The 26,670-nt window shown below is 42.3% G+C and overlaps 1 protein-coding gene across 9 annotated transcripts in view; it reads right to left on the bottom strand.

Annotated features, from left to right (window-relative positions):
• Positions 1-644: 644 nt before the first annotated feature.
• ptprk (protein tyrosine phosphatase receptor type K) overlaps positions 645-26,670 on the bottom strand; it is a 63,860-nt gene continuing 37,834 nt past the window's right edge. For 2 of the 9 annotated variants that reach the window (XM_085937839.1, XM_085937843.1), the window contains 28 exons: positions 25,363-25,545; positions 25,176-25,295; positions 24,983-25,092; positions 24,700-24,898; positions 24,514-24,619; positions 22,633-22,705; positions 22,400-22,522; positions 22,233-22,307; positions 20,308-20,344; positions 15,065-15,200; positions 13,701-13,730; positions 10,415-10,575; positions 10,244-10,279; positions 8,655-8,842; positions 8,459-8,558; positions 8,156-8,232; positions 6,926-6,962; positions 6,749-6,846; positions 6,515-6,631; positions 6,275-6,429; positions 6,046-6,181; positions 4,932-5,081; positions 4,628-4,801; positions 3,338-3,469; positions 3,136-3,261; positions 2,905-3,068; positions 2,476-2,611; positions 645-2,384 (listed from right to left, as the gene is read on the bottom strand). In XM_085937839.1, coding sequence (XP_085793965.1) covers positions 2,331-2,384; positions 2,476-2,611; positions 2,905-3,068; positions 3,136-3,261; positions 3,338-3,469; positions 4,628-4,801; positions 4,932-5,081; positions 6,046-6,181; positions 6,275-6,429; positions 6,515-6,631; positions 6,749-6,846; positions 6,926-6,962; positions 8,156-8,232; positions 8,459-8,558; positions 8,655-8,842; positions 10,244-10,279; positions 10,415-10,575; positions 13,701-13,730; positions 15,065-15,200; positions 20,308-20,344; positions 22,233-22,307; positions 22,400-22,522; positions 22,633-22,705; positions 24,514-24,619; positions 24,700-24,898; positions 24,983-25,092; positions 25,176-25,295; positions 25,363-25,545 — 3,233 coding nt within the window. In that variant the 3' untranslated portion in view covers positions 645-2,330. The remainder of the gene's footprint in view (positions 2,385-2,475; positions 2,612-2,904; positions 3,069-3,135; positions 3,262-3,337; positions 3,470-4,627; positions 4,802-4,931; positions 5,082-6,045; positions 6,182-6,274; positions 6,430-6,514; positions 6,632-6,748; positions 6,847-6,925; positions 6,963-8,155; positions 8,233-8,458; positions 8,559-8,654; positions 8,843-10,243; positions 10,280-10,414; positions 10,576-13,700; positions 13,731-15,064; positions 15,201-20,307; positions 20,345-22,232; positions 22,308-22,399; positions 22,523-22,632; positions 22,706-24,513; positions 24,620-24,699; positions 24,899-24,982; positions 25,093-25,175; positions 25,296-25,362; positions 25,546-26,670) is intronic. The other 7 variants (XM_085937841.1, XM_085937842.1, XM_085937845.1 and 4 more) reach the window with 7 other exon arrangements.

Genomic DNA, 26,670 nt, shown 5'->3' with positions numbered 1-26,670 from the left:
CAAGTTACATCTTGGATCCAACAATTAATTTTTTTCCCTTCTTGCTTTGTGTTTAAAAGTATAATTTGAGTCTTTAAAACTACTGCCGTCCACCGTGTGTAAATAAAGATGCAAATTAAACTTTTTGAAGAAAACATTGGGGTTTTGCAGCATTTGCTTGTAATTATAAACTTGCATTCCAACCTTCCCTGTTGTCATAGTAACAGTCGGCTCTTTTTAAAAGTTATTTTAACTGTACAGTGAACTTGTGTGCCTTTCTTTGCTGGAAATGATTTGCTGTGGGAGTTTGACACACTCCCTCATGTAGCCAGTAGGACAGGACAGACAAGGTAGGACAGGATAGGATTGTAGTAGTGAGTCAGGCAATGCAACACAATGTGGAGAAGGGCTGCCAATGATGAGTCAGGAATTGATACACCCTATGGGGAAGAGATGCAACTCACCTATGGTCAAGTAGAAGAGCTGAAGAAATTTATTTCCTTGATGATCTCCCAGCTGGCCTGGGATCTCTCCGAATAAGGAAATGTGGCTCCCGCGACGTGGATCAGTGGATGAAAATGGAGGGATGAAAGAAGAGTCCCGGAAAGGTCAGTTACAAATAACATCAAGGGTGATTAAATGAAGTGATTGTCAGTGTGTTCATCAAACTATGGAGTCTTTTTGAAAGCAGTGATCTTTTTTTTTTTTATTACAGCAAAGAAGCCAAACATTACAGACAATAACTATGAATATTGACTTTATATTCAGATTGGCTTGGCAGCAAACGTCATTCACTGTTGACCATAGTCACTTTCACTGGAACGGTGGATTGCCTTGTGTCACGAATCGCGCCCTGTCACTATTGCTTGACATCCTTTTTATTTTTTTTTAAATGAAAAAACAAACAAAACAGGAACATAAAAACAATTCAAATTCCATCGAGAGAATTAACATTAAACATTTGTTTGTACAAAGTGTAACATTTTGTCTGTCCGATAAATGTCAACAGAGCCTTTTAGCATACTAGTATGTATAGGATGCAAACTCACTAGAGCCAAAAATCTTATATTCTATTTACAAACTTTTTTTTTGCCTCAATGGAACTTGTGCAAAACAGAAATACATCAGTCACCACAAGTCAACATTGTATCGGTTCAGCTAGGATGCATTCAACAAAGTCTGCTTTCCATCCAGGATGCCACTTGAAACAATAACTCCCCAAAAAAAATGTTTACATACACATCTGGGTGTGGTAAAATGTGTCCTCTGCATTAGGCACAAGCGTCGCTTTCGCTGCTGGCGGGACAGAAAACAGCACATCCCATTCGGACCTTGAGCTCAAATACTGCACTGAGCATGACGAGGGCTGTATTTTTTTTTTTTCCACCAAATAAAGCACAGTAACATCACAGGCTCATTTTGAATAAAAACAAGACAATACTACAGAGTAAATACTTTTAACCAAAAACTAGCGTACCTCTAAAGCTCCGATATACAGCTTGTTCTTACACTCTCCGCTCACTGGTAGGCCCGTTACATCGTCGCGCTTTACGGTGGTGGCGAAGCGAAGAATGATTGTTCTCAGAAGCAACGCAAGTAAACAATAAATACGAACAATGTGCTTCAACCGTATGCACATATTTACAACAAGTCTTTGGCTTATGAATAAAACATCCGCGGCGACATAACGAGAGAGAAAATGTTGCTAGGCCGCCAGTGCACAAAGTAAATGAAGCCAAGGGATACCACTAATGCTCGAAGTGAACCAATCAGACTGCGGCGCTAATTACTAATTACTTGTGATGAATTGAAAGCGTGTTGGGCCCAGCCCTGGAGTACAACGCAAAAAAACTCAAAATGTGCTCAAAGAAAATAAAAAAATAAAAATCAACCCAAATAAGAAAATCAATTTATAAAAATAAACAACACAAATAAAAATAAAACATTTTGTTTGACTACAAGTTTCTTCATGACGCGATGAAAAAAAAAAAAGCCTAATAATACTCAACATGTAAACTATCTTTTGAGTTAGTCTCTCTAAGTGATCTTTTGGTTAGTTAACGCGGTTAAGGATCTGATTCTGTTTGCTCAAAAAGACCTTAAAGAGAACATTGTGATGATGATTATCATCTCAAGCTGGTGGCAGTTATGGAGCGCTAGGTGTGTCGAGAGACTAAACATCGTTTGACTTGTGGCCCCTCACATCCAGGGGCTCACTGGCACTCAAGAAGCTGTACAATTTCAGCACAAAGGAACTTTTAGAGTCTCCTCGGCACACATCCATGAGACTGACTTGGTCTGGAAGGAATAGCGAGGGTTTTCCTGCTCTCCTTCGCCATGTTCCCACTTGTTTAAGAGGACTCGATGAACTCCAGTGCAAGGTCGTAGCAAAACCTGTACTGCTCCTGTAGACACACCACAAACGTCATATTTGTGGATATCCCCGACACCAACATATTCTCATCCCCCAATTTTTGAAAAATGTTTTAGCCTTACCGGAGCGTCCACCATGTTGGGTTTGCTGTTCCTTAATGTTTTGACGGCGTGGAAGACGTCAACCACGCTCTGCCTCTTGGCCATCTCGCACACAATGCTGCTGGCACAGAACACGCCACTGCGCCCACCGCCGTTTCTTCACAAACACACCAAGGAAAATCTTTTTTGTTTGTGTTCAATGTTATGTTTTCAATTTCAGAACTACACCTTGACTCCAAAATAATCAATCAATTCAATTCTATAGTTCATTCAAGTTTGAGCAGTTAAAAAAAAAAAACATTGCTATTGCATCATGTTTCCCTGAATACACAAAAACATGAATAAGGAAGGGTTAGTGTGTTATGTGTGCTCCCATAGTGGTAGGCTATGAAATTAAGTGCCATTCGCCAAGGTTGAATCTTCGCTATCCAATATCAACCGTTTACTCACAGGCAATGGACGATGGTTCTTCCCTCCCCCTCCTCTCCCTCATGCTGCCACTGGTCCACCTGCAAGATGAGCTTCAGGAAGGACCTCTTGGAGGCCGGGACCTCCCTGTGACCCGCCCAGCCCAAGTACTGGAACTGACGAACCATCAAGTAGCCTTCCTGAGGCTAACACATCAATGGATAGCGACGGTTAGGTGGGTGTGACATGCGACTACAGTGTGTGAATACTCACTCTTGTGAGGTTGCAGACTCTGAACAGCCTGCTGATCACATCACAGTCCATCGAGCAGGACATACATTCGACCTGGACGGGCCCGTAACGCAACATGCCTTCTTCTGGCCAGTACTGGGGACAGCCCTGTGGATATAACTCATCATTAGATTTGAAAAACACACACTTACTCTGCGGTGACCACGTCAAAGTCCCAACGTACCTGCGCTAGGTCAATCTCATTGAGCATCACCAGACTGGTGCAGCCGTAGTCGTACACCAGGCGCCAAAAGTCTTTGACTGTATTGGGCAGTGGGTGCTGGGTGACGATGAAGGCAGCCGGCTGTCTGTAGCTCTGAATGTAAACAACAAAGAAAAGAAATGCCCGATCATAATAAGTGACACACAAACAGGGTAGCTTAACCATACAGATTCTAGATGTTTGATCACGTGATCATGCAGGGTTGGTGGTGAGTAGCATGCGCCACATAAACATCGACGAGCGTCTACTTGATATTCTGTCGACATAAAACGTGTCATACAGCCACATGGTACCAATGGTAGGGGGAAGGGGCGCGTGAACTCGGGTGTTTATGGCAAGACATTGAACGTGGCGGAAAGACAGCAAAGCCATGAAACAAATCCAGTATTGGAATATTTGAAGTGAAATCCCATTACCTGGAACTCCTCTGACAGCTTGGTTAGAGAGAGGCCAAAGGCAAGGTTAACTAAGACGCAATACTACAAACTCAAGTCCATCAGATTTAATCACAATCCTACTACGTTGGGCCTGAAAGTTAGGTTTTCATTACTCACCATGAAAATAGAACCATGCAGCCATTACCAAGTCCTCACCTCACAAGTCACACTATCAAAAATATTCATGAGAATTTAATAGGATGGCAGAGGAAAAGAACTACTGGATATTTTACATAAAAAATGATTGTCTTTGTATCTAAGCGAGTTTTAGACTCCATAATGCTAAAAAGAGTTCTTTCCTAATGGCAGTGGATTGCTTTCCATCGACATCCTTCTAACTTCTCATGCAAACAGGCTGCACTATGTTTCTTCCAAGAAACTGCACAATAATATATATATATATATATATATATATATATATATATATATATATATATTTTTTTTTTTTTTTTTATTGAAACCTGGATTTGTCTCTAGCTTTCTTGTGTGCGTAAACCACAAACACAGCGTCACACAAACCGGGAGGGGAGACTGTATGTGTGAATAATAAACACATGCATCAATATTTTGCACGTTTTCTACTGGTCAAAGGTTTTAGAACAACCTCCATTTCTTAGTTAAGCATTTTTAGGTATGTTGATTTCTGCTGAGCACAAGACAATAGGCTTCTAAAATGTTTGACCAGTGGCGTCTTAATTTCCATATCATTTGAAGTATTCTACCTTTTACTTGTGTTATCAAACAGTGTTAAACAGAAGGCACTATATCGTACAATGTCCAATGGAATGTATTGTTCGTAGTCGTGGGAACTTACATCCATGAGCGCCGCGTTGATGTAGTTGCTACTTTCCCCATCGATTGTGATGAGGAAGGGCAGACATCTGTCAGGCGGAAGTCCGTCCATAAAGCGGTTCTTATCTTGGTTCCTAGGCAACAATGCGATGCTGCAGTCTTCAGGCTGAGGCTGAGGCGTCACTGAGTTTAAAGTCTGGAGGACAAAATCATTAATGTGAGTTTATTGTGTTCCAAAAAAAGGCAAAATATGTGCATGGGTGAGTGAGTTGATGAAGCTCTGCTGCAAGATGAGTAATTTTGAAGGCTGAAGGCAGAAACATTACCTGAAATTCATCTTTCAGGTGGGACGAGTTGGTCTGGGAGTCGATACGGATGAGCTCATAGAAAGCAGCTTTGAATTCACAGACGGGAATGGCCGTTTCCCCACAGAGACACGCCTCCAAGATGGCATCGTGGATGAATATGTACTGCTCCTGGAGAATGCATGAGACAAGTGTGTTTTATCATCACACACGAGTGCACACACACAAACACACACACACACACACACACACACACACACACACACACACACACACACACACACACACACACACACACACACACACACACATATTTTGAAGAAAACATTGATCGCTGTCACAGCGACAACTTGTTGGGATGAGAAAACATACAGTGAGTGAGGTGGAGTGGATGGCGGGTGGAATCATGGAGATGATCAATGAAGACTCAAGTTAACATTTTCCAAGTCACTTCTACAATTTAATTTCGAAAGGTACACCTAAAGTATTAACTAATGGAAGTGTTCCACCAAGGGTTTAAAAAATATATAAATTGTTTAGATTTCAGCATTATAAAATTGGGTCTAAAAAATAGCTGTAAAATGTCAAGAAAAAAAGTAAAAAAACCGTTTTGTCTGGCAATGCCAATATAGGGTTAATTTAATTTAGTTTAAATTTCAACATGACGAAATTGGGTCTAAAAAATACCTGTAACGTAAAAAAAAAAAAAAAAATCATAAAAATGTTTTGTCTGGCAATAGGATTAATTTATCTTTATCAATTATATTTCAAGAATGCAGTATTCAGAGGTCGTAAACAATTGCAAAACTGCTGTTTTTTAGCTACCACTAGATGGCAGCAAATGACAATTATTCAAATATACTCTAAATTAATCCAAATCAAGTTGGGAATTTTTATCTCTAAAATTGGAAAATAATTTGACCTCTTTGGCTTTTTTGTCATCTTTCTTACATATATGACTGGCCTTCAAGACACTGGTGTGATCATCAGTGAGTCAACATCACAAACAAACAGATGAAAGATGTTATGGATGTCAACGTCCCTTCAGCCTGTACCGTGCGTGTCCCGAGTCCAACAGTTTACCGTGTCTGCCCCTAGCATGTTGATGCGGATGGATGATGGGTAATGCAGTCACCTCAGTCTGTACCATGTTGATCCTCCTGGACCGAAGTGCCTTGACGCAGTTGTAGATGTCCACCACGCCTTCCCTCTCTGCCATGTCCAACATGATGTCAATGACTATGAAGCAGCCTGTGCGTCCTGCCCCGGCACTGTACATGGACAACAAAAAATGAGCTATTTTTATTTCTATTCTCACATTCGAACGGATATTGAGGTTTTTTTGGGGTTGTTTTTTCTTTTACCTGCAGTGGACCACAATAGGCCCGGCAGAGGGTGGATTGGAGATTTTAACCCTGCGGATGAAGGAAAGCAATCCCGTGGCGTGATACGGAACACCGTGATCGGGCCATCCTGTGAAGTGGAACTGCTTGACTTCTCGCACTTCGTTGAATCCACGCTAAGGAGAAAAAAATAATGATGAAAATGTGATAACGATTGTTTCGAATCATTCCCTATCTAGTGCCTTCAATTTGACAACTCACCCTCTCCAATGTGAACGTGCGGACCACATATTCAGCAAGCGGCTCCACCTCAACAAAGGTCACCTTGAAGTCACCGTACACCTCGGCATCATCTGGCCAGTACTTGTAGCATTTCACCTGTCAAAAAACAAACAAACAAAAAAAACAAGCACACAAAACTCAGAATTAGCATCAACTGTCTGAAAGGTTGTTACCAGATATTTTTGATAGCCGAGAAGAGAAAGAGTAACTTACCCTTCCGACCTCGACCAGATTGGTCACCATGACAATACAGGCTGACTGTTCTTGCCACACCATCCTCCAGAAGTCATACACGGTCTCGTGCACGGGGCCTGCAAATGCAAATCACCTTTAAGACATTATAACGTCTTCTAACATGACTTTGTATTGTTATTAATATCATTTGCTCACCCTGAGTAGCAATGTAGTGGCTTGGTCTCTGATAACCCTGAAAAATAAAAAACAGTGTTGGTAAATTTGAGTCACATTTCATTTCTATGGGATTGTCAAAAAAAATAACAGGTTAGGTTTCTCCCAACATTATGGCCAACATCATGAGCATCATCTCCAAGATTTACATCTAGGTATGTATTATGTGATTAAAAGAAAAAGGATGTGCATTTAAGATTCAATAATTGCTGATCTATTTAACAGATGAACACGTGTGGCAAAAGGTGTCACCTTTACAACTGTTAAGTGCGCACTTGGCAACAAGTGACCACATGAGACACAAAAAGGGAGTAGACATAGTGGTGCAAAGAGAGGGGAGAAGAAAAAAAAAGTAGCACGAGATGAGGTGAAATCTCTCCAAAAGGTGTAAAGTGGAGACAGAGCCTGGCCTTGAGTATTTGACAACTGAGCGACTTGGTGCATGGATGGATGTAAATGAATGGAAGAGTCCACAGTGATACTTACATCCCTGTACAGCCAAATCTACAGGCCAAACCACAGGCAGAAAAAACGAGTGGAAGAAAGGAAGGAAGCAAGGAAGGAAGGAAGGAAGGAAAGAAAGAGAGCACAATAATGTCAGTGAGCGTCAACCAGAAACAGAAAAGTTGCATTGACATGACGTGGATGGACATGAAAGACAAAACACACAAAAAACCCTCAAAACTAGAATTAGATTTAATAGAAAGGACATTTTTTTATGAGCTCTTTCATGAGATTGCTGTCTTAATTATAAATTTGAAGCATCAGTAAGTGCCCAGTCTATAAATTCTACTTCTAGTGCACCTTGAGTGGCAAGCATGCAATCAAATGACAAGATTACAAAACAACATAACCAGAACAAATCAAATGATAGTTGTTGCAAAGGTGACTGCAGGTGAAGTGAAAATGGTTGAAGATGATGGATGGAAAAAACAAAAATGAGAAAAAGTTTCAAGGTTTGATTTCAGTTACTTGTCCAGCGTGGTGAATGTAATCAAAATAATAGATACTTTATCTGTTAAATAAATAAATCAATGTTATACATCCAAATACATTATTCAAAGAATACATTATGAGATGCGTGAAAATGGGAGCAATGGGATGTCTTGGAGATGCAATTAAAGGTAGAGAGGCCTGACATACGAGCGAGGGAGTGTGGTTTCGTTGGTTTCGTTGAGAGCCAATAGTAGCATTCGGCGCGTTTCCACTTACATCGATGTAGTTGGCGTTGATGTAGTCGGAGGAGGGGTCATCTTCGATGGGCTGGAGAATAACCCGTGAATGATCATCTGGAGAAAGAGACAGAAGGACAGAATGGAAAGGAGGAGATATGGAAACAGACAAAAAGTGTGATGTGAGATGGATGAAAATAAACAACCATCTATACATGTTGTGTATCTTTTTCTATTGTGTTGATCCATTTCTTCTTTTCTCCAATTCATTCTCCTAGAATTTTAAAAGTTATGCAATATTGATTTAAAAAAAAAAAAAAAAAAAAAAAACTTTTTTGCTCACAGGCAATAATGTTGCCATATCGGTTCTTGGTGCGGTTTTGCTCCTTCTTGGCCACGTCCCAGGTTGCTGACTGGCCTTCAAAAAAACTCTGCATCACCAACAACACACAAAATAGAAAACATGAAATGTGATTTACAAATACAAATACAACAAATTTTATTTTCTTGCCAATCGCAAAGAGTTCTTGCGGACTTACTTCATACTCCTCCTTAAAGCCATAGCTGTCAGACGTCTTCATCAAGTTGATGTGCTGCAAGAGGTCGGCCACTCTGATGGCGGGGTGGAGCTGTCCCGTCTGGTAAGGAGATTCGGTGCCTTCGCAGTGATAGCGGGGCACATCCAGAAGTCTGCTGTTCTCTCCCGCTGATGCGCTATGATTCTCGTCTGTGTGTGTGTGGGGAGGACATTATTTTAGGTTAAAGCTGGCAACTGGGTGAATCCATTAAAATGTATTTCCAATGACGTTATTAGCAGCTTGCTTATTATTTTTACATTTTGATGCCTACCTGTGATTGGAACTACATATCCAAGCAGCAAGGAAAAAATAAAACAAAATATTAGACTATGGAATAAGTGTAATTTCACATAGGGTCACATGTAATGAATGATGTCACCGCAGACTGGTTGGGAATGGGTAAATGGGTACTAGTGATAGATGAGGCAAAGAAATTAAATCTGAACTATAGTGAAGAAAAGCACACTTAGCCGACATTGTTGTGCCATTGTGAGGTTACTTATTGACACGGCGTATCATGTCGAAGCTACACAACTGTCTGGTCTTTGCAATTACTTATAAAGTGATGTTGTTTATTGCATCCACCTTATGCTTTCCTTTTGCTCCGAGGACTTGTTAGCTCATTAACAACTGCTAAGCTTCGTTATTGCCCTCGTCAGGCCAATTAATGCTAAACCTGACCTGACAGTGTCTTTTAATTCTACTTCTCTGCTACTCCCTCCGATCCCGTGACGTGATGGCCCGGGACAGGGTGGAACAGCAGCTTTCAGTCTGAATTAAAGGTTACGAAAACACATGATCAACACAGTTTGGTGGCTCTTGGGAGATTTTGGAGGCCTTATGGGTGTGTTCCAAAGGATTGTGTTGCACTGCACTGTCAGGTGTCAATGCCAGACTAAATCCAAGGCATGAAAAAAAAAAAAAAAAACCCCAGCCAACAACTGGGGTGAGTGTTTGGCACAAATTAAAGCTTTCATGAGTCCAGAGTAAATACCACAGATGCCAGTATTGACAACACGTTCCTTCTCAAGCATCAGAATCTGTTGCTTTGCAGTGCTGGGAATTAAATGCCTCTCAAAACCAGTCAAAAGTGTGGAAATAATTAGGTCACTGGGGAGTAGGGGTTGTAATTGCGCAGACTATCCAAAATGCTCAGCGGGAACGAGAAAAACATTGACGTAACTGTAAACACAGTCTGCTTGGCTGCAAGGAGTTAAGTTTTCACACGAGAGCGACTGAACGATGTCTTGTTTTGATATCTTACTCCACAAGGCTCAAATACGCCACATTGCGACTTGCCTTGATGAGCCTTGGTATTCGAGCTCAACTATCCATACACACGCCAAGAAGAGACTCCAAGATTTAATAGATGCTGATGAGATCAGGCATTATAAATGGGAATTGCTTGTAACAGCAAATCGGGGCTGAATGATGCAAGGGGACGTACAAGACAAGGAAAGACTGACTGGAGATGACGGTGACCGCTACGAGCTGTTTGCTGGGGTGAAAAATGTGACACATTCAACCTATGGGGGGTGGGGGTGTCTCACCTAACACAGCAGTGGGGACCAGCGGATCGTTGGGCACTGCAGGGAGGAAGCATCGCAATTTTACACTTCCACAACTGATTTTAAAAGGCTCCAGGATGGACTACCGAAAGCAGGTTTAGATGTTTTGTAACTATAGCATAATGTGTTAATATTTAGAATGAATCAATGTACATCTGTTGTTGTGGTTGTGCGTGTCCATGAAGGTCACCGCCATGGGGTCCTCGGCATGCAGAGTGCTCTGATCGGCGTAGCTGCGGTCCATGGCGTTCACCATATGTGTCATTTCCTGGCGGGTGGTTCCGATGGCGTCCTTACGCTTTTTGGCGAGCTTCCTGTCAGAGGGGTAAAATCAGACAATCAGAGTCAGGTAACATTCAAACCGATTAAAATTATTTATCAGCTGGCCTGCAGGACACTGCCTCACTTTATCTATGTGGCATTTATCCGAGGAATTTATAGTTAAAAACTACTTTCTCCACTCTTTGAGGAAACACAAAATCTAGCCAAGCTGTGGGCTGCAGGCGACTGATTCAAGATGCAGAGGAAAAGGAGAAGAAAAGAGGAGAGGAAGAAAAAAAAGAAGAGGAAAAGAAACAGGCAAGGATGGTCAATGTGAAAAGAGCAAATGGCAGCATGTACCGGGCTCAACCGAAGGAGCAAAGGGAAGAAAATAACCCTTGACCTTGGGTTAGCCCAAGACAAAGAACTTCCCAGAGGAATGTTGTGTAAATTAAATTACGGTAATTTTCGGACTATAAGTCGCTCCGGAGTATAAGTCGCACCAGCCATAAAATGCACAATAAAGTGAAAAAAAACAACATATATAAGTCGCACCGGAGTATAAGTCACACTTTTGGGGCAAATTTATTTGTCAAAATCCAACACCAAAAACAGACATGAACCAGCAACAACAGGCTAAATGACACGGTATGCTAACATGGCATATACACAAACGAGGAGCTGAGAACGGGCCTGATGTAACATTCAGAGTTATTCAAGTAAGTATTACATAAATAACACGTTTATCAAACCATCTGTGTCACTCCAGTTCATTAAATCCATCGATCGTCCTTTATGTCAACAATGCCGGGTGCACGCCGCTGACGGCAGTTACACTTCAAATTATTCCACAGGCCCATATAACGATATATAAAGTATATTTCAAATAACTATCATATTACAACAATATTATCAAACCATCTGTGTCACTCCAAATCATTAAATCCATCGATCAAATTCCTCGTTCTTTATGTCAACAACGCCGCGCGTGCGCTGCAGAGATCTAGTATATAACTATATTGTAGCGTTAACAAAGTACCAGGAAATAGGTGGGTTCGGTAAACGGCTCTTTATTTAACAAAACAAGAGTTCAACGAGCCAACAACTACTGAACTTCCAGCCACGGAGGTGGAAGAGAGCTCCATAGAATAGGACCGGGCGTGCGTAAAAGCCATGTCCGAGCCCCAACCACCGTCCCCGGACAGCCACCCGGCCGAGCACCGGCCCCCGACTTCGATCCACGGAGGTGAAAGAAAGCTCTGTAGAGTATGACCGGGCGTGCATAAAAGCCATGTCCGAGCCCCATCCACCGTCCCCGGACAGCCACCCGGCCGAGCGCCGGCCCCCGACTTCCATCCACGGAGGTGAAAGAGAGCTCCCGTCGAGAAGACAGAGCGTGCGTAAAAGCCATAATAGTTTTTCAAACCTTCTGTGTCACTCTAAATCATTAAATCCTTCAAACTCTTCGTCCTCCGTGTCACTTACAAACAAAGCCGCTAATGATGCCGGTAGTACGTGGGGCCCTTCGTTATCTTCGTCATCCCGTGATCGAATCCTTTGCCCTTTATGTAAACAACCGCAGCGCGGCACGGGTGACGTCACTTGCAGTTCAAATGACAGTAATCCCTTGCTACATCGCGGTTTGTTTATCGCGTTTTCACTACATCGCGGATTTTTGAATTTTGAAAATTTGTGAAAAAAATCACATATAAGTCGCTCCTGAGTAGAAGTCCCCCCCCCCCCAAACTATGACAAAAAACGCGACTTATAGTCCAAAAATTACGATAGTTCCTTTGACAGGATCCATTTGAAATAAGGCAGCAAGGTACAACATTTACTAAACACACCATTGATCATACAGAGGTCATACAGAGTCCAACATTATGAGAGGAACACTTCAGGATTGAAATATTTTTCTCCACAGGCTGTTCTCATATAATATCGTAAAATAAAGAAGTTTTTGGAAAAAGCACAGACAAAAGGAAATCAAAGTATTTCCAGGAGAAGTAAACAAGTTTGATTTGTAAATAAAAACTGTTTGATGAGTATTCCCAGGAGAGACTTCAGCAAACTTTGAGCATGACAAAGCATGCAGGAAAGTCCTACACCCAGAGCCATAGTATATGTATCACTTCACACAACTTTCAATCCATGAATGTGATTATAATTCCACGTCTTGATACCGTGATGGTAAAAATTTGGACTTGAATTCAATTACAATCCCCCTTTGAAAGTTCCTTCAAATAACGTTAAGTTGCCAAACTGATACGCTTATACGGCTCTGACCTCTTCCCAATAGACAGGTGGGAAACATGCTTTTTTTTTTTTTTCCTGTTACCTCGTTTGCTCTCAAAATACACCAACACCACTGCTAAGGCCACAGACACACATGATGCACCCACAGATCCACACCCTTCGTACTGACCAAGTTACGCAAAAATGTCGGATTAATAGAAGAAAACGGGACAGCAACAGAGAAAGATTTCTTTTCTCCACAGCCAATGAGAGCAAGCACAAAGCAGAGAAAAGAAGTTGTGTCGAGGAGACAAACCCCCACAGGAACTAAACAAAAAGCGTCCAACAACGCAGCGGTTCACATCCACTGTCAGCCGAATAACTCCCGCGTTCATGATACCTGTGACTTGATGGGTGGATGGATGTTTACATGACTTACATGCACACAGAGCTACGAGTCACAAGTGCAGCATTCTTTTTTCAAATAACACGCTCAGGCCCGTTGTGGTCCCACTCTGGCCTGCTTTGAAGACAGCTCAGGCCCGTTAAGCAAGACGTCTGCCTCAGAGTGACTTTGGAACATGTGGAGGACACCGAGGGCTGAGGGCAATTCACATTCAGTTCAGTCGTTTTTGATTATATTTTATGTCTGCGTTGCTATTTCCCCCTCATTTACTCAGTGCTATCAAATATAAAACAAAAAATTGAATGCAAAAATCTGATATGACTGAGGCGGGAGTGAATTGTCCCCCACCCTGGGCAGCGCGTCAATGAGGATGGCTTTGGCTGGTTGGTCAGAGCGAAAATGTGTTGTGTCTTGAAAAAAGTATACTGCATCTTTAAAAAAAAAAAAAAAAAAAAAACCCAACATCTAGCCACTAATTAGCCCAGTAAGAGATCAGCAGTTGGACACAGCTGATTGTTGGCTCGCTTGTTTACTTACAGGTAATAAGAGTACGAATAGTAGGTCCTCCTGGGGTTGTGAGCCAATCAGAAAGCAAAGAGACATACGGTTCATGAATATGCAAATGAGGACAATACCGTCCTCTCCCAATCAGCAACAACAAAAACAGAAGAAAGCATCTTTGGGTCATGCAGAAACAAAACAAAAAAATAAAACGGGTTGTTTTCAACATTAAGGGCTTTTCCAAGAATTTCTGCTTCAAAGCTGAAAACAAATTACCTGAAAATATTTACGAGTAACAATGAAGTCAATATAAGATGCGAAACTTTAAGCATCCTTGCACTAGTCTGCTGCTAGTATTCATCCTCCAGATTGGAGATTCATTTGATGCTTTGGCATCTTGTCCCACCATTTTAAAGATGCAGTATTGCTCAAAATCGGAAGAAGGTTCAGTGACAATGGATATTGATCTCCCCAAAGATTTTTTAGCAGAAAACACTTGTCATGATATAATCAATATTCTCAAAATCAAATAGAAATCAACCTAATGTGTGTTATTTCATTTTAAGACTAATTTTTCTGAAGTCTTACCATGCTTGGCCACAGTTCACAAGCTCAACAAGCTCATAAATGATGCAAGTAAATTCTTTATTATTTCTGCACTTCTGTTTATGCAATGTTTAGTCACTGTTGACTTTTGGAAAAGGGGGCGCAGTGCACCTTTCAGGGTTCGAGTTGATTAAGATGTAATGCCTTTGTATGGCCACATGGTGATGCTCTGCACCAAACTATCACTCAATCCCAGCGCATAGCCAGTAGCAAACTATAATATCCTGAGTATTGTATTGAGACAGTGAAAAAATAATATTTGACACTTTACCAACATGCTGATGACCTTTTTCTTCCAAACTTTCTTAACCCAAGTGCTGTATTATTAACCAAACAACCCGAGTGAGCTCAGTGATGTCCCTGAAAAGACCGTTTCCAGCAATCTGATACATCTAGTGTGAAATCTGAATTAATGTTGTAGTTGTAGACTACATTCAACTGGATAAACTAAAAATGTCAACAATTCTTCTAGAGTGGTTAGGTCTCTTGTGTCTATCCTAATCTCTCACAGCACCAAACCATAACATCTTATTTTCATTGGAAAATTCGGACCTTAACCATTTAGCTGTCAATGAGAGACTTGTTTGTATCAAGTGTAGTCTTAAAAATATATTCCAAAAAGTGTTTCTACAGGGAGATCAACGTTCATGGTGGATGAATGGAAGATGGTGGAATTACAGCAAATACTGAGACCAATAAAACGAGAGAATGAATTCACATATTTGTTTCCTCATTTCGCCTGCATGCGAGTGCGCAGGCACGCGTCGGGAAGGTTTTGGCGAGGTGCCACTCACCTTTTCTTGACTAATAAGATGGCTACCAGCACCAGCAGTATGAAGACGAGGACACCTGCGCTGATGCCGGCGATCTTCACCACGCGGTCCGTCTGCTTAGCGGGGTCGGGGATGACTTCGGGCTCCTCGGTCGCACCTTGAGAAGAATGGCGAGTTATCGGTTTTGTGCTTTTAATAAATTGAAATCAATTACTTATTTATGGGAAATGATAATCAAGTTACATCTTTTTTATTAAACAATGATATTTTAGTGAGATGCAAAACTAATTAAAAAAAGCACATACCGTATTTTCGGACTTTTTTTTCCCTTCATAATTTGGGTGGGGGTCGACTTCTACTCAGGAGCGACTTTTGTGAAATTCACAAATTTTCAAAATTCAAAAATCCGCGATGTAGTGAAACCGCGAAAAACGAACCACGATGTAGCAAGGGATTACTGTAATCTGAACTGCAACTGTGGCGCGGCGGATACCTGGCAGTGTTTTACATAAAGGACAAAGGATTCAATCATGGGACTTAATGACTTGGAGTGACAGAGATTGTTTGAAAAAATTGTTGTTTATAATTATATGGGCCTGTGGAATATTTTGAAGTGCAACCGCCGTCAGCGGTGCGCACCCGGCATTGTTGACATAAAGGACGATCAATGGATTAAATGGTTTGGAGTGACACAAATGGTTTGATATTATTGCTTATATAATAGTTATTTGATATATAATTTATATATCGTTATATGGGCCTGTGGAATAATTTGAAGTGCAACCGCCGTCAGCGGCGTGCACCCGGCATTGTTGACATAAAGGACGATCGATGGATTTAATGATTTGAAGTGACACAGATGGTTTGATAAAGGTGTTATTTATGTTATAGTTATTTGGATAACTGTCAATGTTACGTCAGGCCCATTCTCAGCTCTTCGTTTGCGTTTATGTCACGTTAGCATACCGTATTGTTTAGCCTGTTGTTGCTCGTTCATGTCTGTTCTTGGTGTTGGATTTTGTCGAATAAATTTCCCCCAAAATGCGACTTATACTCCGGAGCGACTTATATATGTTTTTTTTCACTTTATTGTGCATTTTATGGTTAATGCGGCGTATATTCCGGAGCGACTTTTAGTCCAAAACATACAATATGTAACATTTTCACTCAAATTCACTAGAACTGTGCAGGCTTCTATAAAACAAATGTCACATGAGAAAAAGGGTCAAAATACCAAATTAAACCAAATTAAAAGTACATTTTAAAAGGCAACTTTTGAACGTGTGCGCTTTATATCAAGTGATTATCGAGACTTTTAATATTCTTGCCAACATAAATACCATGGTAACTGTCATTCGTAATGCAAATCTAGCCAACACTAGATAATATTTCACTTTATGAATATCCGTATTGTTGTTTTAATAAATTCAGCGCATGATGTCGGGTAGTTTTCCTTTTGATCACAAAAGCACAAGGTTGTTTTGATGTTCCTAATCTCTAGGTAGTGATCTCATAACACCATAATAGTCCGTATTGCTCTAAATGCATTACGATAATCCAAATAATCCAAAATAAAGACAAATGCGAAACTAGATTTTGTGCCGCATATCCATCGAGCCCTAATCCACTTACAAAGCAAAATATCAACAAGATAAACATAATCTCTTTTTCTTTTTTGGATCAGCTGTTGAAAGCATATGGTTTTGTTGTAAAATGTTTGAAATCTTTAGAAATGCGACATTATGTAATGTTATTATACAGCGACAGTATAATTTCTATTAGACGACAAGACACAAACCGTCCAGTTGAATACAGAAAAACGATTTACAAGGTTCCAAGTATGACCTCATAATGCCGGCAGTAGCTTTTAATTCCTGTAGAAAATTATCCAGGTCAAAACACAAACACTCCCACGGAGCAAAAAGTCCCCGAGGCAGTGATGACAATACACAATAGGCAAGATGAACTAATAGGACCACCAACACTTAATCCACCCTCCTGGATGCACGCCTCAGCGCTCACGCACTCGCAGACGGGCAGAGAGAGAAAGGAAGGGACAGTCGTCTGACCTCTGCGACCATTCGTGCGCTTTACTCCCTCATGACTGCAGGAAAACTTCAATTCTGTCACATCGCTTGTATTTCCAACTCGCCATCGGAAAAATGACCTATTTAATACTCACAACTACTTGCAACATGATGACACTAGCAACGTGATCTCCCTTGATTGTTCTCCTATTTGAGAGGGAAAATGAGACACCGTTGAAAATGGAACTGAGCCACCATTTGGGGACTTTCAGTATTCTTTGTGTGAACTTTCATGGTCCATGTGTCCTCAAACTGAACCTACGGCCAGAAAGCATTTGATGCCCTCCACCCCCTCCCATGCATTTTTAAAAACAAATAAAACCTTGGAGCAACTGTTGAGCACTCAAAACACGCTCCGATCTCACAGACTTCCCTCTCCCTAGCCACTTCATCCAGCTCATCCCGGGGGATTCCAAGGCGTTCCCAGGCCAGCCGAGAGACAGTCTCTCCAGCGTGTCCTGGGTCATCCCCGGGGTCTCCTACCGGCGGGACATGCCCGGAACACCTCCGTAGGGAGGCGTCCACGAGGCATCCTAATGAGATGCCCGAGCCACCTCATCTGGCTCCTCTCAACGTGGAGGAGCAGCGGCTCTACTCCGAGTCTCTCCCGGATGACAGAGCTTCTCACCCTATCTCTAAGGGAGAACCCGGACACCCTGCGGAGGAAACTCATTTCGGTCGCTTGTATCCTGGATCTCGTTCTTTCGGTCATGACCCATAGCTCGTGACCATGGGTGAGGGTAGGAGCGTAGATCGACCGGTAAATCGAGAGCTTTGCCATTTGGCTCAGCTCTCTCTTCACCACGACGGAACGGTACAGAGTCCGCATTACTGTCGACGCCTGTCGATCTCGCGCTCCATCCTTCCCTCACTCGTGAACAAGACCCCAAGATACTTGAACTCCTCCACTTGGGGCAGGATCTCATCCCTAATCCAGAGAGGGCATTCCACCCTTTTCCAACCGAGGACCATGGACTCGGATTTGGAGGTGCTGACCCTCATCCCAACCACTTCACACTCTGGTGCGAACCGCTCCAGTGAGAGCTGGAGATCACAGCCTGATGAAGCCAACAGCCCCACGTCATCTGCAAAAAGCAGAGACGCGATGCTGAGGTCCCCAAACAGGACGCCCTCAACGCCTCAGCTGCGCCTATAAATTCTGTCCATAAAAATTATGAACAGAATCAGTGACAAAGGGCAGCCTTGTAAACAGTGTCGACTGTGCACTGCTTCTTCTTCGTGAGACGCCGAATAGTGGACCAGAATTTCCTCGAAGCCATCCGTAAGTCATTCTCCATGGCCTCGCCAAACTCCTCCCACGCCCGGGTTTTTGCCTCAGCAACCGCTGTAGCCACGTTCCGCTTGGCCATCCGGTACCTGTCAGCTGCCTCCAGAGTCCCGCAGGCCAAAACGGCCTGATAGGACTCCTTCAGCTTGACGGCATCCCTTACCGCCGGTGTCCACCAGCGGGTTCAGGGATTGCCGCCACGACAGGCACCAACAACCTTACGGCCACAGCTCCGGTCGGCTGCCTCAACAATGGAGGTGCGGAACATGGTCCACTCGGACTCCTCCCAATCACGCCCTTCCAGGTCTCACTGTCATTGCCCACGTGAGCATTGAAGTCACCCTGTAGAACGATGGAGTCCCGAGAAGGAGCGATCTCCAGCACTTCCTCCAGGGACTCCAAGAAAGATGGGTACTCTGAGCTGCTGTTTGGTGCAGACACAAACAACAGTCAGGACCCGTCCCCCCCACCCGAAGGCGGAGGGAGGCTACGGTTTCGCTCACCAGGGTGAACCCCAATGTGCAGGTGCCCAGCCGGGGGGCAATAAGTATGCCCACACCTGCTCGACGCCTCTCACCGTGGGCAACTCCAGAGTGGAAGAGAGTCCAGGCCCTCTCGAGAGGGCTTGTACCAGAACCCAAACTATGTGTGGAGGCAAGTCGGTTTTGCCTCCACACACAGTTTGAGAGAGAGAGATATAGATGACCAATAATGATTGCACCAAGAGCCAATTCTCTATCTGTTAAAAAAATAAAATTTTATGCATGTTTGTGTGTGCGCGCACGTGCGTGCATATAGACCAATAATGATTGCACCAAGAACCAACGGCATCTCTCTATCCAGCTTTCTGGCAGTTATGAAACACAAAACTACATCCACTTTAATGGTTCTTCCGGCGGTCATCATCATCATAGTTTATCACGCCAAACAGCCAACCATTCCAGGGTGTTCCGATTCACATTCTCGGAGGATATGCTCGATGGTCTGGGCGCCCTCTCCACCGTTATCAGTGGGCCGAGGGTTTATCCTTTTACCACCCACAAGATCGCAACCGGTTGGACTGTTCTGGCGTGTAATGTTAGGATTGGTCTCTTTACGGATTAACAGGGTCACGACGAGAACATTCCTAACTTGACTTCCAGCGGTCAATAAGGCTGATTGTACTCGAAATAACATCCCTTTTTACAGTCTCGTTTAACAATCCTTCAAGGTCTAGCAGGGCAAAGAGAAGTCCGTCAGTTCACTAAAGCCTGAAATTTTTTTTAAATTGTATTTTATGATAACGACACCATGGCTTTTGTGCACCGACTATGACCTATCCGTTTAGCCATGAGATGACGTTAAAATATGAACTAGCTACAGTAGATTCACAATTCAACACCAGGCATGGATCTTTTCACTTTTCATATTGTCATCTTTTGTTGACAAGGCTACTAATCCCCCAACGCCCCGCCCCACCTCCAAATTTATCCATTAGCTATGTCACCCAATCCATCTTTCCTCAAAACAAATCTATGCATACTCTCCGTCTGAGTTTTCCGGTTCAACAAGCACCTTTTAAAACCAGTGTATTAGGCTGTCAAACATATGGCCCCGGATAAAAAAAACCCCATCATATCCCCACAAACAAATACATCTTCGCTGTCTAGCGGTATATCTCTAATACCCATGATGTGGATGTCCGCTTTTATGGAACACTCTGGTGTTGCTAAGAGGATGAGAAGTCGTTAATGCAGTTCACAATAATCTGTTATTAATGGGGATAAAAAAAACATTGAGAGAAAAATAAACTGATTTCATGTTGATATAACTACCCAGACAGTGGTTAAACAGTATTTGGAACCTGACACTTTCTCAGTAGAAGGGAATGAATTGAATGCTGCTCTTACCTTTAGTAGCAAGCCTCAAACACTGGGTTTTAGTTTCCTAAAGAAAAAAGACACAAAGTGAGGTCACATCTCACCTCAACTGCTGGCAGGACTTGACAGGAAGTGTGTGTGATGATAAACACATTTGTCACTTTACCTGTATTGTGTCAGTCCTTAGGAAGTGTGTGTGATATTATATATATTTGTTACTTTACCTACCGTAATTTTCGGACTATAAGTCGCGGTTTTTGTCATAGTTTGGGTGGGGGGCCGACTTATACTCAGGAGCGACTTATGTGATTTTTTTCACAAATTTTCAAAATTCAAAAATCCGCGATGCAGTGAAACCGCGATAAACGAACCGCGATGTAGCAAGGGATTACTGTCATTTGAACTGACAATGACGTCACCTGTGCCGCGCGGCGGTTGTACATAAAGGGCAAAGGATTCGATTGCGGGATGACGAAGATGACGAAGGGCCCCACGTAATACCGGCATCATTAGCGGCTTTGTTTGTAAGTGACACGTAGGATGAAGAGTTTGAAGGATTTAATGATTTAGAGTGACACAGAAGGTTTGAAAAACTATTATGGCTTTTACGCACGCCCGGTCTTCTCGACGGGAGCTCTCTTCCACCTCCGTGGATGGAAGTCGGGGGCCGGCGCTCGGCCGGGTGGCTGTCCGGATACGGTGGATGGGGCTCGGACATGGCTTTTACGCACGCCCGCTCCTATTCTATGGAGCTCTCTTCCACCTCCGTGGCTGGAAGTTCAGTAGTTGTTGGCTCGTTGAAGTCTTGTTTTCTTAAATAAAGAGCCGTTTACCAAACCCACGTCTTTCCTGGTACTTTGTTAACGCTACAATATAGTATATACTAGATCTCTGCAGCGCACGCGCGGCGTTGTTGACATAAAGAACGAGGAATTTGATCGATGGATTTAATGATTTGGAGTGACACAGATGGTTTGATAATATTGTTGTAATATGATAGTTATTTGAAATATACTTTATATATCGTTATATGGGTCTGTGGAATAATTAGAAATGCAACTTACAACGGGTCCGACGTCAGCATATGCGGCGCATACGCGGCATTGTTTACATACAGCAAGCTTGATTGATTTAATGAATTGGAGTGACACAGATGGTTTTATAAACGTGTTATTTGTGTAATACTTACTTGAATAACTCTAAATGTTACGTCAGGCCCGTTCTCAGCTCCTCGTTTGTGTATTTGTCACGTTAGCATGTCGTATCGTTTAGCCTGATGTTGCTGGTTCATGTCTGTTTTTGGTGTTGGATTTTGACAAATAAATTTGCCCCAAAAGTGCGACTTATACTCCGGTGCAACTTATATATGTTTTTTTTCACTTTATTGTGCATTTTATGGCTGGTGCGATTTATACTCCGGAGCAACTTATAGTCCGAAAATTACGGTATATTGTGTAAGTCCCTCTAAGAACTAAACCAGCTTACCAGCAGTCATATTTTGCCGCTCTCTGTATCCGCTTGTTTTCAAAAGCCTGCGTCTGCGCTGCTTCTCTCACTCCCTGCCTGCCTTCCACTTGCTTTCTTTCTTCACCTGTTCAACCTGCTCTTGTCACTAGGGTGGGAAATACACCATCCACTCTTATGATCATATCTGTTATTTTGGCACGTTTTGCCTCACCTCAGATGAGATTCTTCAATTTCTTTGCACTATTCTCTGTTTTGAACTATTCTCTACATGACTACAAAACTACCACCGGGAGTGACACCGGACACATTTTTAACTACAATATGCAAGAAAAAATATTAGAAATGATTAATATTATTTAAAAAAACTTGAATATAAGTACAAATCAATTCTAACACAAGAAAAATGTGTGGTTTTTTTGGGGGGGGGGAAAGCCTTTAAGGCCCTGAGAAGCTTTTAGCAGTGAGGCCTCTAGAAATAATGTATTTACCCGCTCAGTGCTGCTAACAGCTTGAAAGTAGATGTTATAGTTCTTCCTGGGAGCCAATAGGGGATTCCAAAAACCCTGAGGATTAAAAAGCAATTGACCATCAGACAATAGTTTCACTTGATGTGGGAAACTCATCCAAATATGCAGTTAAGCAGAAAGGCATATGCCTGATATGTCTTGTTGTCTCCAACTGTGAATGGGAGTGGCTCGGGAAGGTTGCTGGGTGACAGTTGAGCAGCATAATAATACGGGGATCCACCAGTTGATGCGCTGTGATAAGAAACTGGAACCTGGATGAGCAAAACTTCAGTTTATGATCTTGGCCTTGTACTCCAGAATAATCATTTAGTAAAACTAGAGATTATATCTTAGAAAATGAGTCTACTACACATAAAACTACCTCAAAACAGTCAGAGGAAGCTTGTCGACGTGCTCGCCGGGGATTCACTTCCTCCACTACGATCTGGTATGCACTATAAGAAAAAACATCAATCTGTAGCTGTCTCTTTACAGAATTATGAAAAATTATCAGTATGGATCTAAAGGTAACTACATATTTCTTATACTGTATAGCAGGGGTGTCAAACTCATTTTTTTCACGGGCCGCATTGTAGTCATAGCTTCTTTCGGAGGGTCATTATGACTGTCAACCCAAATAAATGTAAGAGCACCCCATATTATATACAGTAAAAGCTACAAAACAAACTGACAAATAACTCATTTTCAAATCAGACTCGTAAAAACTGGTCAAATATAAAAATAAAAAAAAGATATTAAAAGTGAAGACAATTCTAATAATGACACGGATTTGATGCACAATTTGTCTTCGCGGGCAAAATAAAATGATGTGGCGGGCTGTATCTGGGCCCCGGGCCTTGAGTTTGTGCTGTATAGTACCGTATTTTCCGGACCAAAAGGCGCACCGGATTATAAGGCGCACATTCAATGAACGGCCCATTTTAAAACTTTGTCGATATATAAGGCACACCGGATTATAAAGCGTATAAAACAGAAGCTATACTGCAACAAACTGTGGTGGACTAGGGTTGCGATATGCATCCACTAGCCAATAACCAATCAAAGTCAAAGTCCGCTTTATTGTCAATTTCTTCACGTCAAGGCACACAATGAGCCCTCTGTAAACAATCGCGTTTCTCAAACTATCCTATAAAATAATCAGAACTGACTAAAGTTCGATCTAACACCTTGGTACTGCTTACCTATGTTTCCCTTCCATATCGATTCGTAAATTTACTCGAAACATTAACAGAGCAGCCGATTTTGACATGAAATAGCCTCGTGCGTATAGCAGCTATCACTATAGCATTAGCCACCCGCAAACTCCCATGAGCCTCAGCAAAGTGTAAACAATCGCATTTCTCAAACGAGGGCTTAAAAAATGATCAGAACTGACTAAAGTTTGATCTAACACCTTGGTACTGCTTACCTATGTTTCCCTTCCATATCGATCCGTAAATTTACTCAAAACATTAACAGAGCAGACTATTTTGACATGAAATAGCATCGTGGGTATAGCAGCTATCACTATAGCATTAGCCACCCGCAAACTCACATGAGCCTCAGCTCGCAAACTCCTATGAGCCTCAGCAAAGTGTAAACAATCGCGTTTCTCAAACGAGGGCTTAAAAAATGATCAGAACCGACTAAAGTTCGATCTAACACCTTGGTACTGCTTACCTATGTTTCCCTTCCGTGTCGATTCGTAAATGTACTCGAAACATTAACAGAGCAGACTATTTTGACATGAAATAGCATCGTGCGTATAGCAGCTATCACGATAGCATTAGCCACCCGCAAACTCCCATGAGCCTCAGCAAAGTCTAACAATCGCGTTTCTCAAATGAGGGCTTAAAAATGATCGGAACTGACTAAAGTTCGATCTAACACCTTGGTACTGCTTACCTATGTTTCCCTTCCATATCGATCCGTAAATTTACTCGAAACATTAACAGAGCAGCCTATTTTGACATGAAATAGCTTCACGGGTACAACAGCTATTCACGCCCCCTGACCACGGTTGCCGTAATGCTGGTAAGCGATGCGACCTTGTAATTTACTAGTTGTACTAAAACGGACTGACAATTTTGGCACAGCACTGTGTACGACCAGTATGGATCAAGAAATTCATAAATTGATCCATATATAAGGCGCACCGGACTATAAGGCGCACTGTCGGCTTTTGAGAAAATTGTAGGTTTTTAGGTGCGCCTTATAGTCCGGAAAATACGGTATATGCTAAATATGGATATAGCTGTGTTACCTTATAGGTGCTCCTTTGGCTTGCGCAGGTTTTAGCAAAACTGTGATGGTTGTAGCAGTTTCATTGAGAAAGGCCTCTGAGCCATCATATTCGTCGATGGTTGGAGCTAAAGACAGACGACCCGGTTACATCACTAATGAGTCCCCATGGAATAATATTCATAGAGGTGATAAACAGATTTCCTACCTGAAATATTAGTTGTGACATTTAGAGTGGTCGCAGGACCGAATCCCTTAGAGGTGGATGCTCGTATGGAGAGCTGGTAAGTGACCCCCGGGTGCAGCTGGGAGAAGAGGTGGTGGGTAGAGTTGGAGGGCAGAGCCGTCAGTCCTGGCCGCTGCAGTGGCACAGACGGGTCGAAAGAGCGCAGACCGCTGTAGCTGATCTGAAAGATGGAGATAGATGATCTTTAGAATAGGTGCTACTGGTGGGGCGATCAATGGTGAATTTATTCTTCTCTGCTAGCTACCTCATATTGTGTGATGATTCCATTTGGCTCTGATGGTTCCTTCCAGTGAAGAAGAATTCTATCCTCAAATGGCGTGGCTCTTACAGACTGAGTGGGAACTGCACTGGGAACTGTTAAAGACAGAAAGGTGTTACTTGGATCGTGCTACCCAAATGCAGAGCCACATAAGCGAGTCCCAAAAAAACAATCATACCATCTTCATCTGTTTGAATAATTGTTTCATCGCTCTCTTTCCGTCCCTCTGGATTAGTCAAAATCATCTTCAGACTGACGTTGGTGTACGGTGGCAAACTTCCTACGATATGACGCGGTGCTGTAAAGAACAAAGTTTCAGAACGTGGATTGCGTAACATAATGTTGTGAGACAGATCCTAAGGTACCTTTCGGGTCCATGTCCAGACAATCGGCCTTGCTGCGGTTGTTGGCTGTTATGTAGTGGTAACAGATGGTGACGTTGAAGGTGTGACAGCGGGTGATGTTGTAACCTAATGATTCCCAATCCACGGCGATCAGGCGGGACCTGGTCTCAGCAATTTTCAGCCTCTTCGGTGTACGCATGGGTTCTAGACAGATATGTAAAAAAAATATGAACTTGTCCAAATTGGGCCATGTCAGCATTTGGATAGCCTACAGTATTACGCATCATGCGTTTCCTCATTAAGGTCCGCGTTTGAATGACTAACCATCGACCTGCCATCTTGTTACAAGCACATTGGAGATCCCTCTATTTAAAAGGCACAGCTACAACTCACTCAGCAGTTATCCTATTCAGCAAGAATTAAACCACGATTTATAGTTGCGTGTGTTAGCAGTTCCTGGCATTAATGTAATTACGCTAAAACAGTTACTGGAAAACAAGCTTTAAGATACAAAAGTGCATCGTACTGAAAGAATAATCTTTTTTCTTATGAGTGTTAAAATGTGAAAAAATGTGTTTCTTCATATTTTAACAATAACAAATAATTTATAGAAATATAAAAAATATATACTATACAAAAATAATAAAATAACAAATACGCTAGTGTTAAATGTAGAAAAAAGTTTTCTGCCTCCCTCCAGAGCAACTCTTCCCTCTTAGAGGAGACAGCACAAGGACACTAACTTGTCGCTTCTGTTGACAAGCCCTTATCTGTCTGTCGCTCAGCGCACATGCAAGACACATCACTGACACACTGTTATTATTACCCATAAATATGTGTGTGGCTGTGTGTCTCCAACTGTGTCTGGAACCATAACTCTGGCTAAGCGTTCACAAAGTGTGTCCCTCAGGTTTGGGCTAATCTTAAATTGACCTACGATTAGGGTCACGATTGTTTACGGCTGCATAGTCGAAGAGTCTCCATGACACGATTGTAAATCAATGTAATCTCCTCTGAATTGTGCACGTTACATCCGAACCTCCGTAGCACTGATAAGAATGTATCGTCAAGGGCGGGTCACGCATTCGCACGTGGTTGACATTCCGATTTAAATGACTCACATAAAGGTATGAGAAAACCAAAACAAAAAGGAAATAAAAAAGATGGAGATGAAGGGAAGTCGACACCTCGGCAGGTAATCGCCAGCCGGGAAAACGTCATTGGCCGTTACTGTGGAAAGCTGTTCATGGGTGGATGACATTTAAATAGTCCAATCTTGCCCATCTGTCTCGACACTTCCATTTTGTCTGTGTTTGGTTTTTTTTTTTT

This window comes from Syngnathus leptorhynchus, chromosome 18, assembly GCF_054491065.1.
Source record: "Syngnathus leptorhynchus isolate UIUO chromosome 18, UIUO_Slep, whole genome shotgun sequence".
Classification (NCBI taxonomy): domain Eukaryota; kingdom Metazoa; phylum Chordata; class Actinopteri; order Syngnathiformes; family Syngnathidae; genus Syngnathus; species Syngnathus leptorhynchus.
Note: the sequence above shows the minus strand (reverse complement) of the source record. Positions and strands in the feature narration are given on the sequence as shown.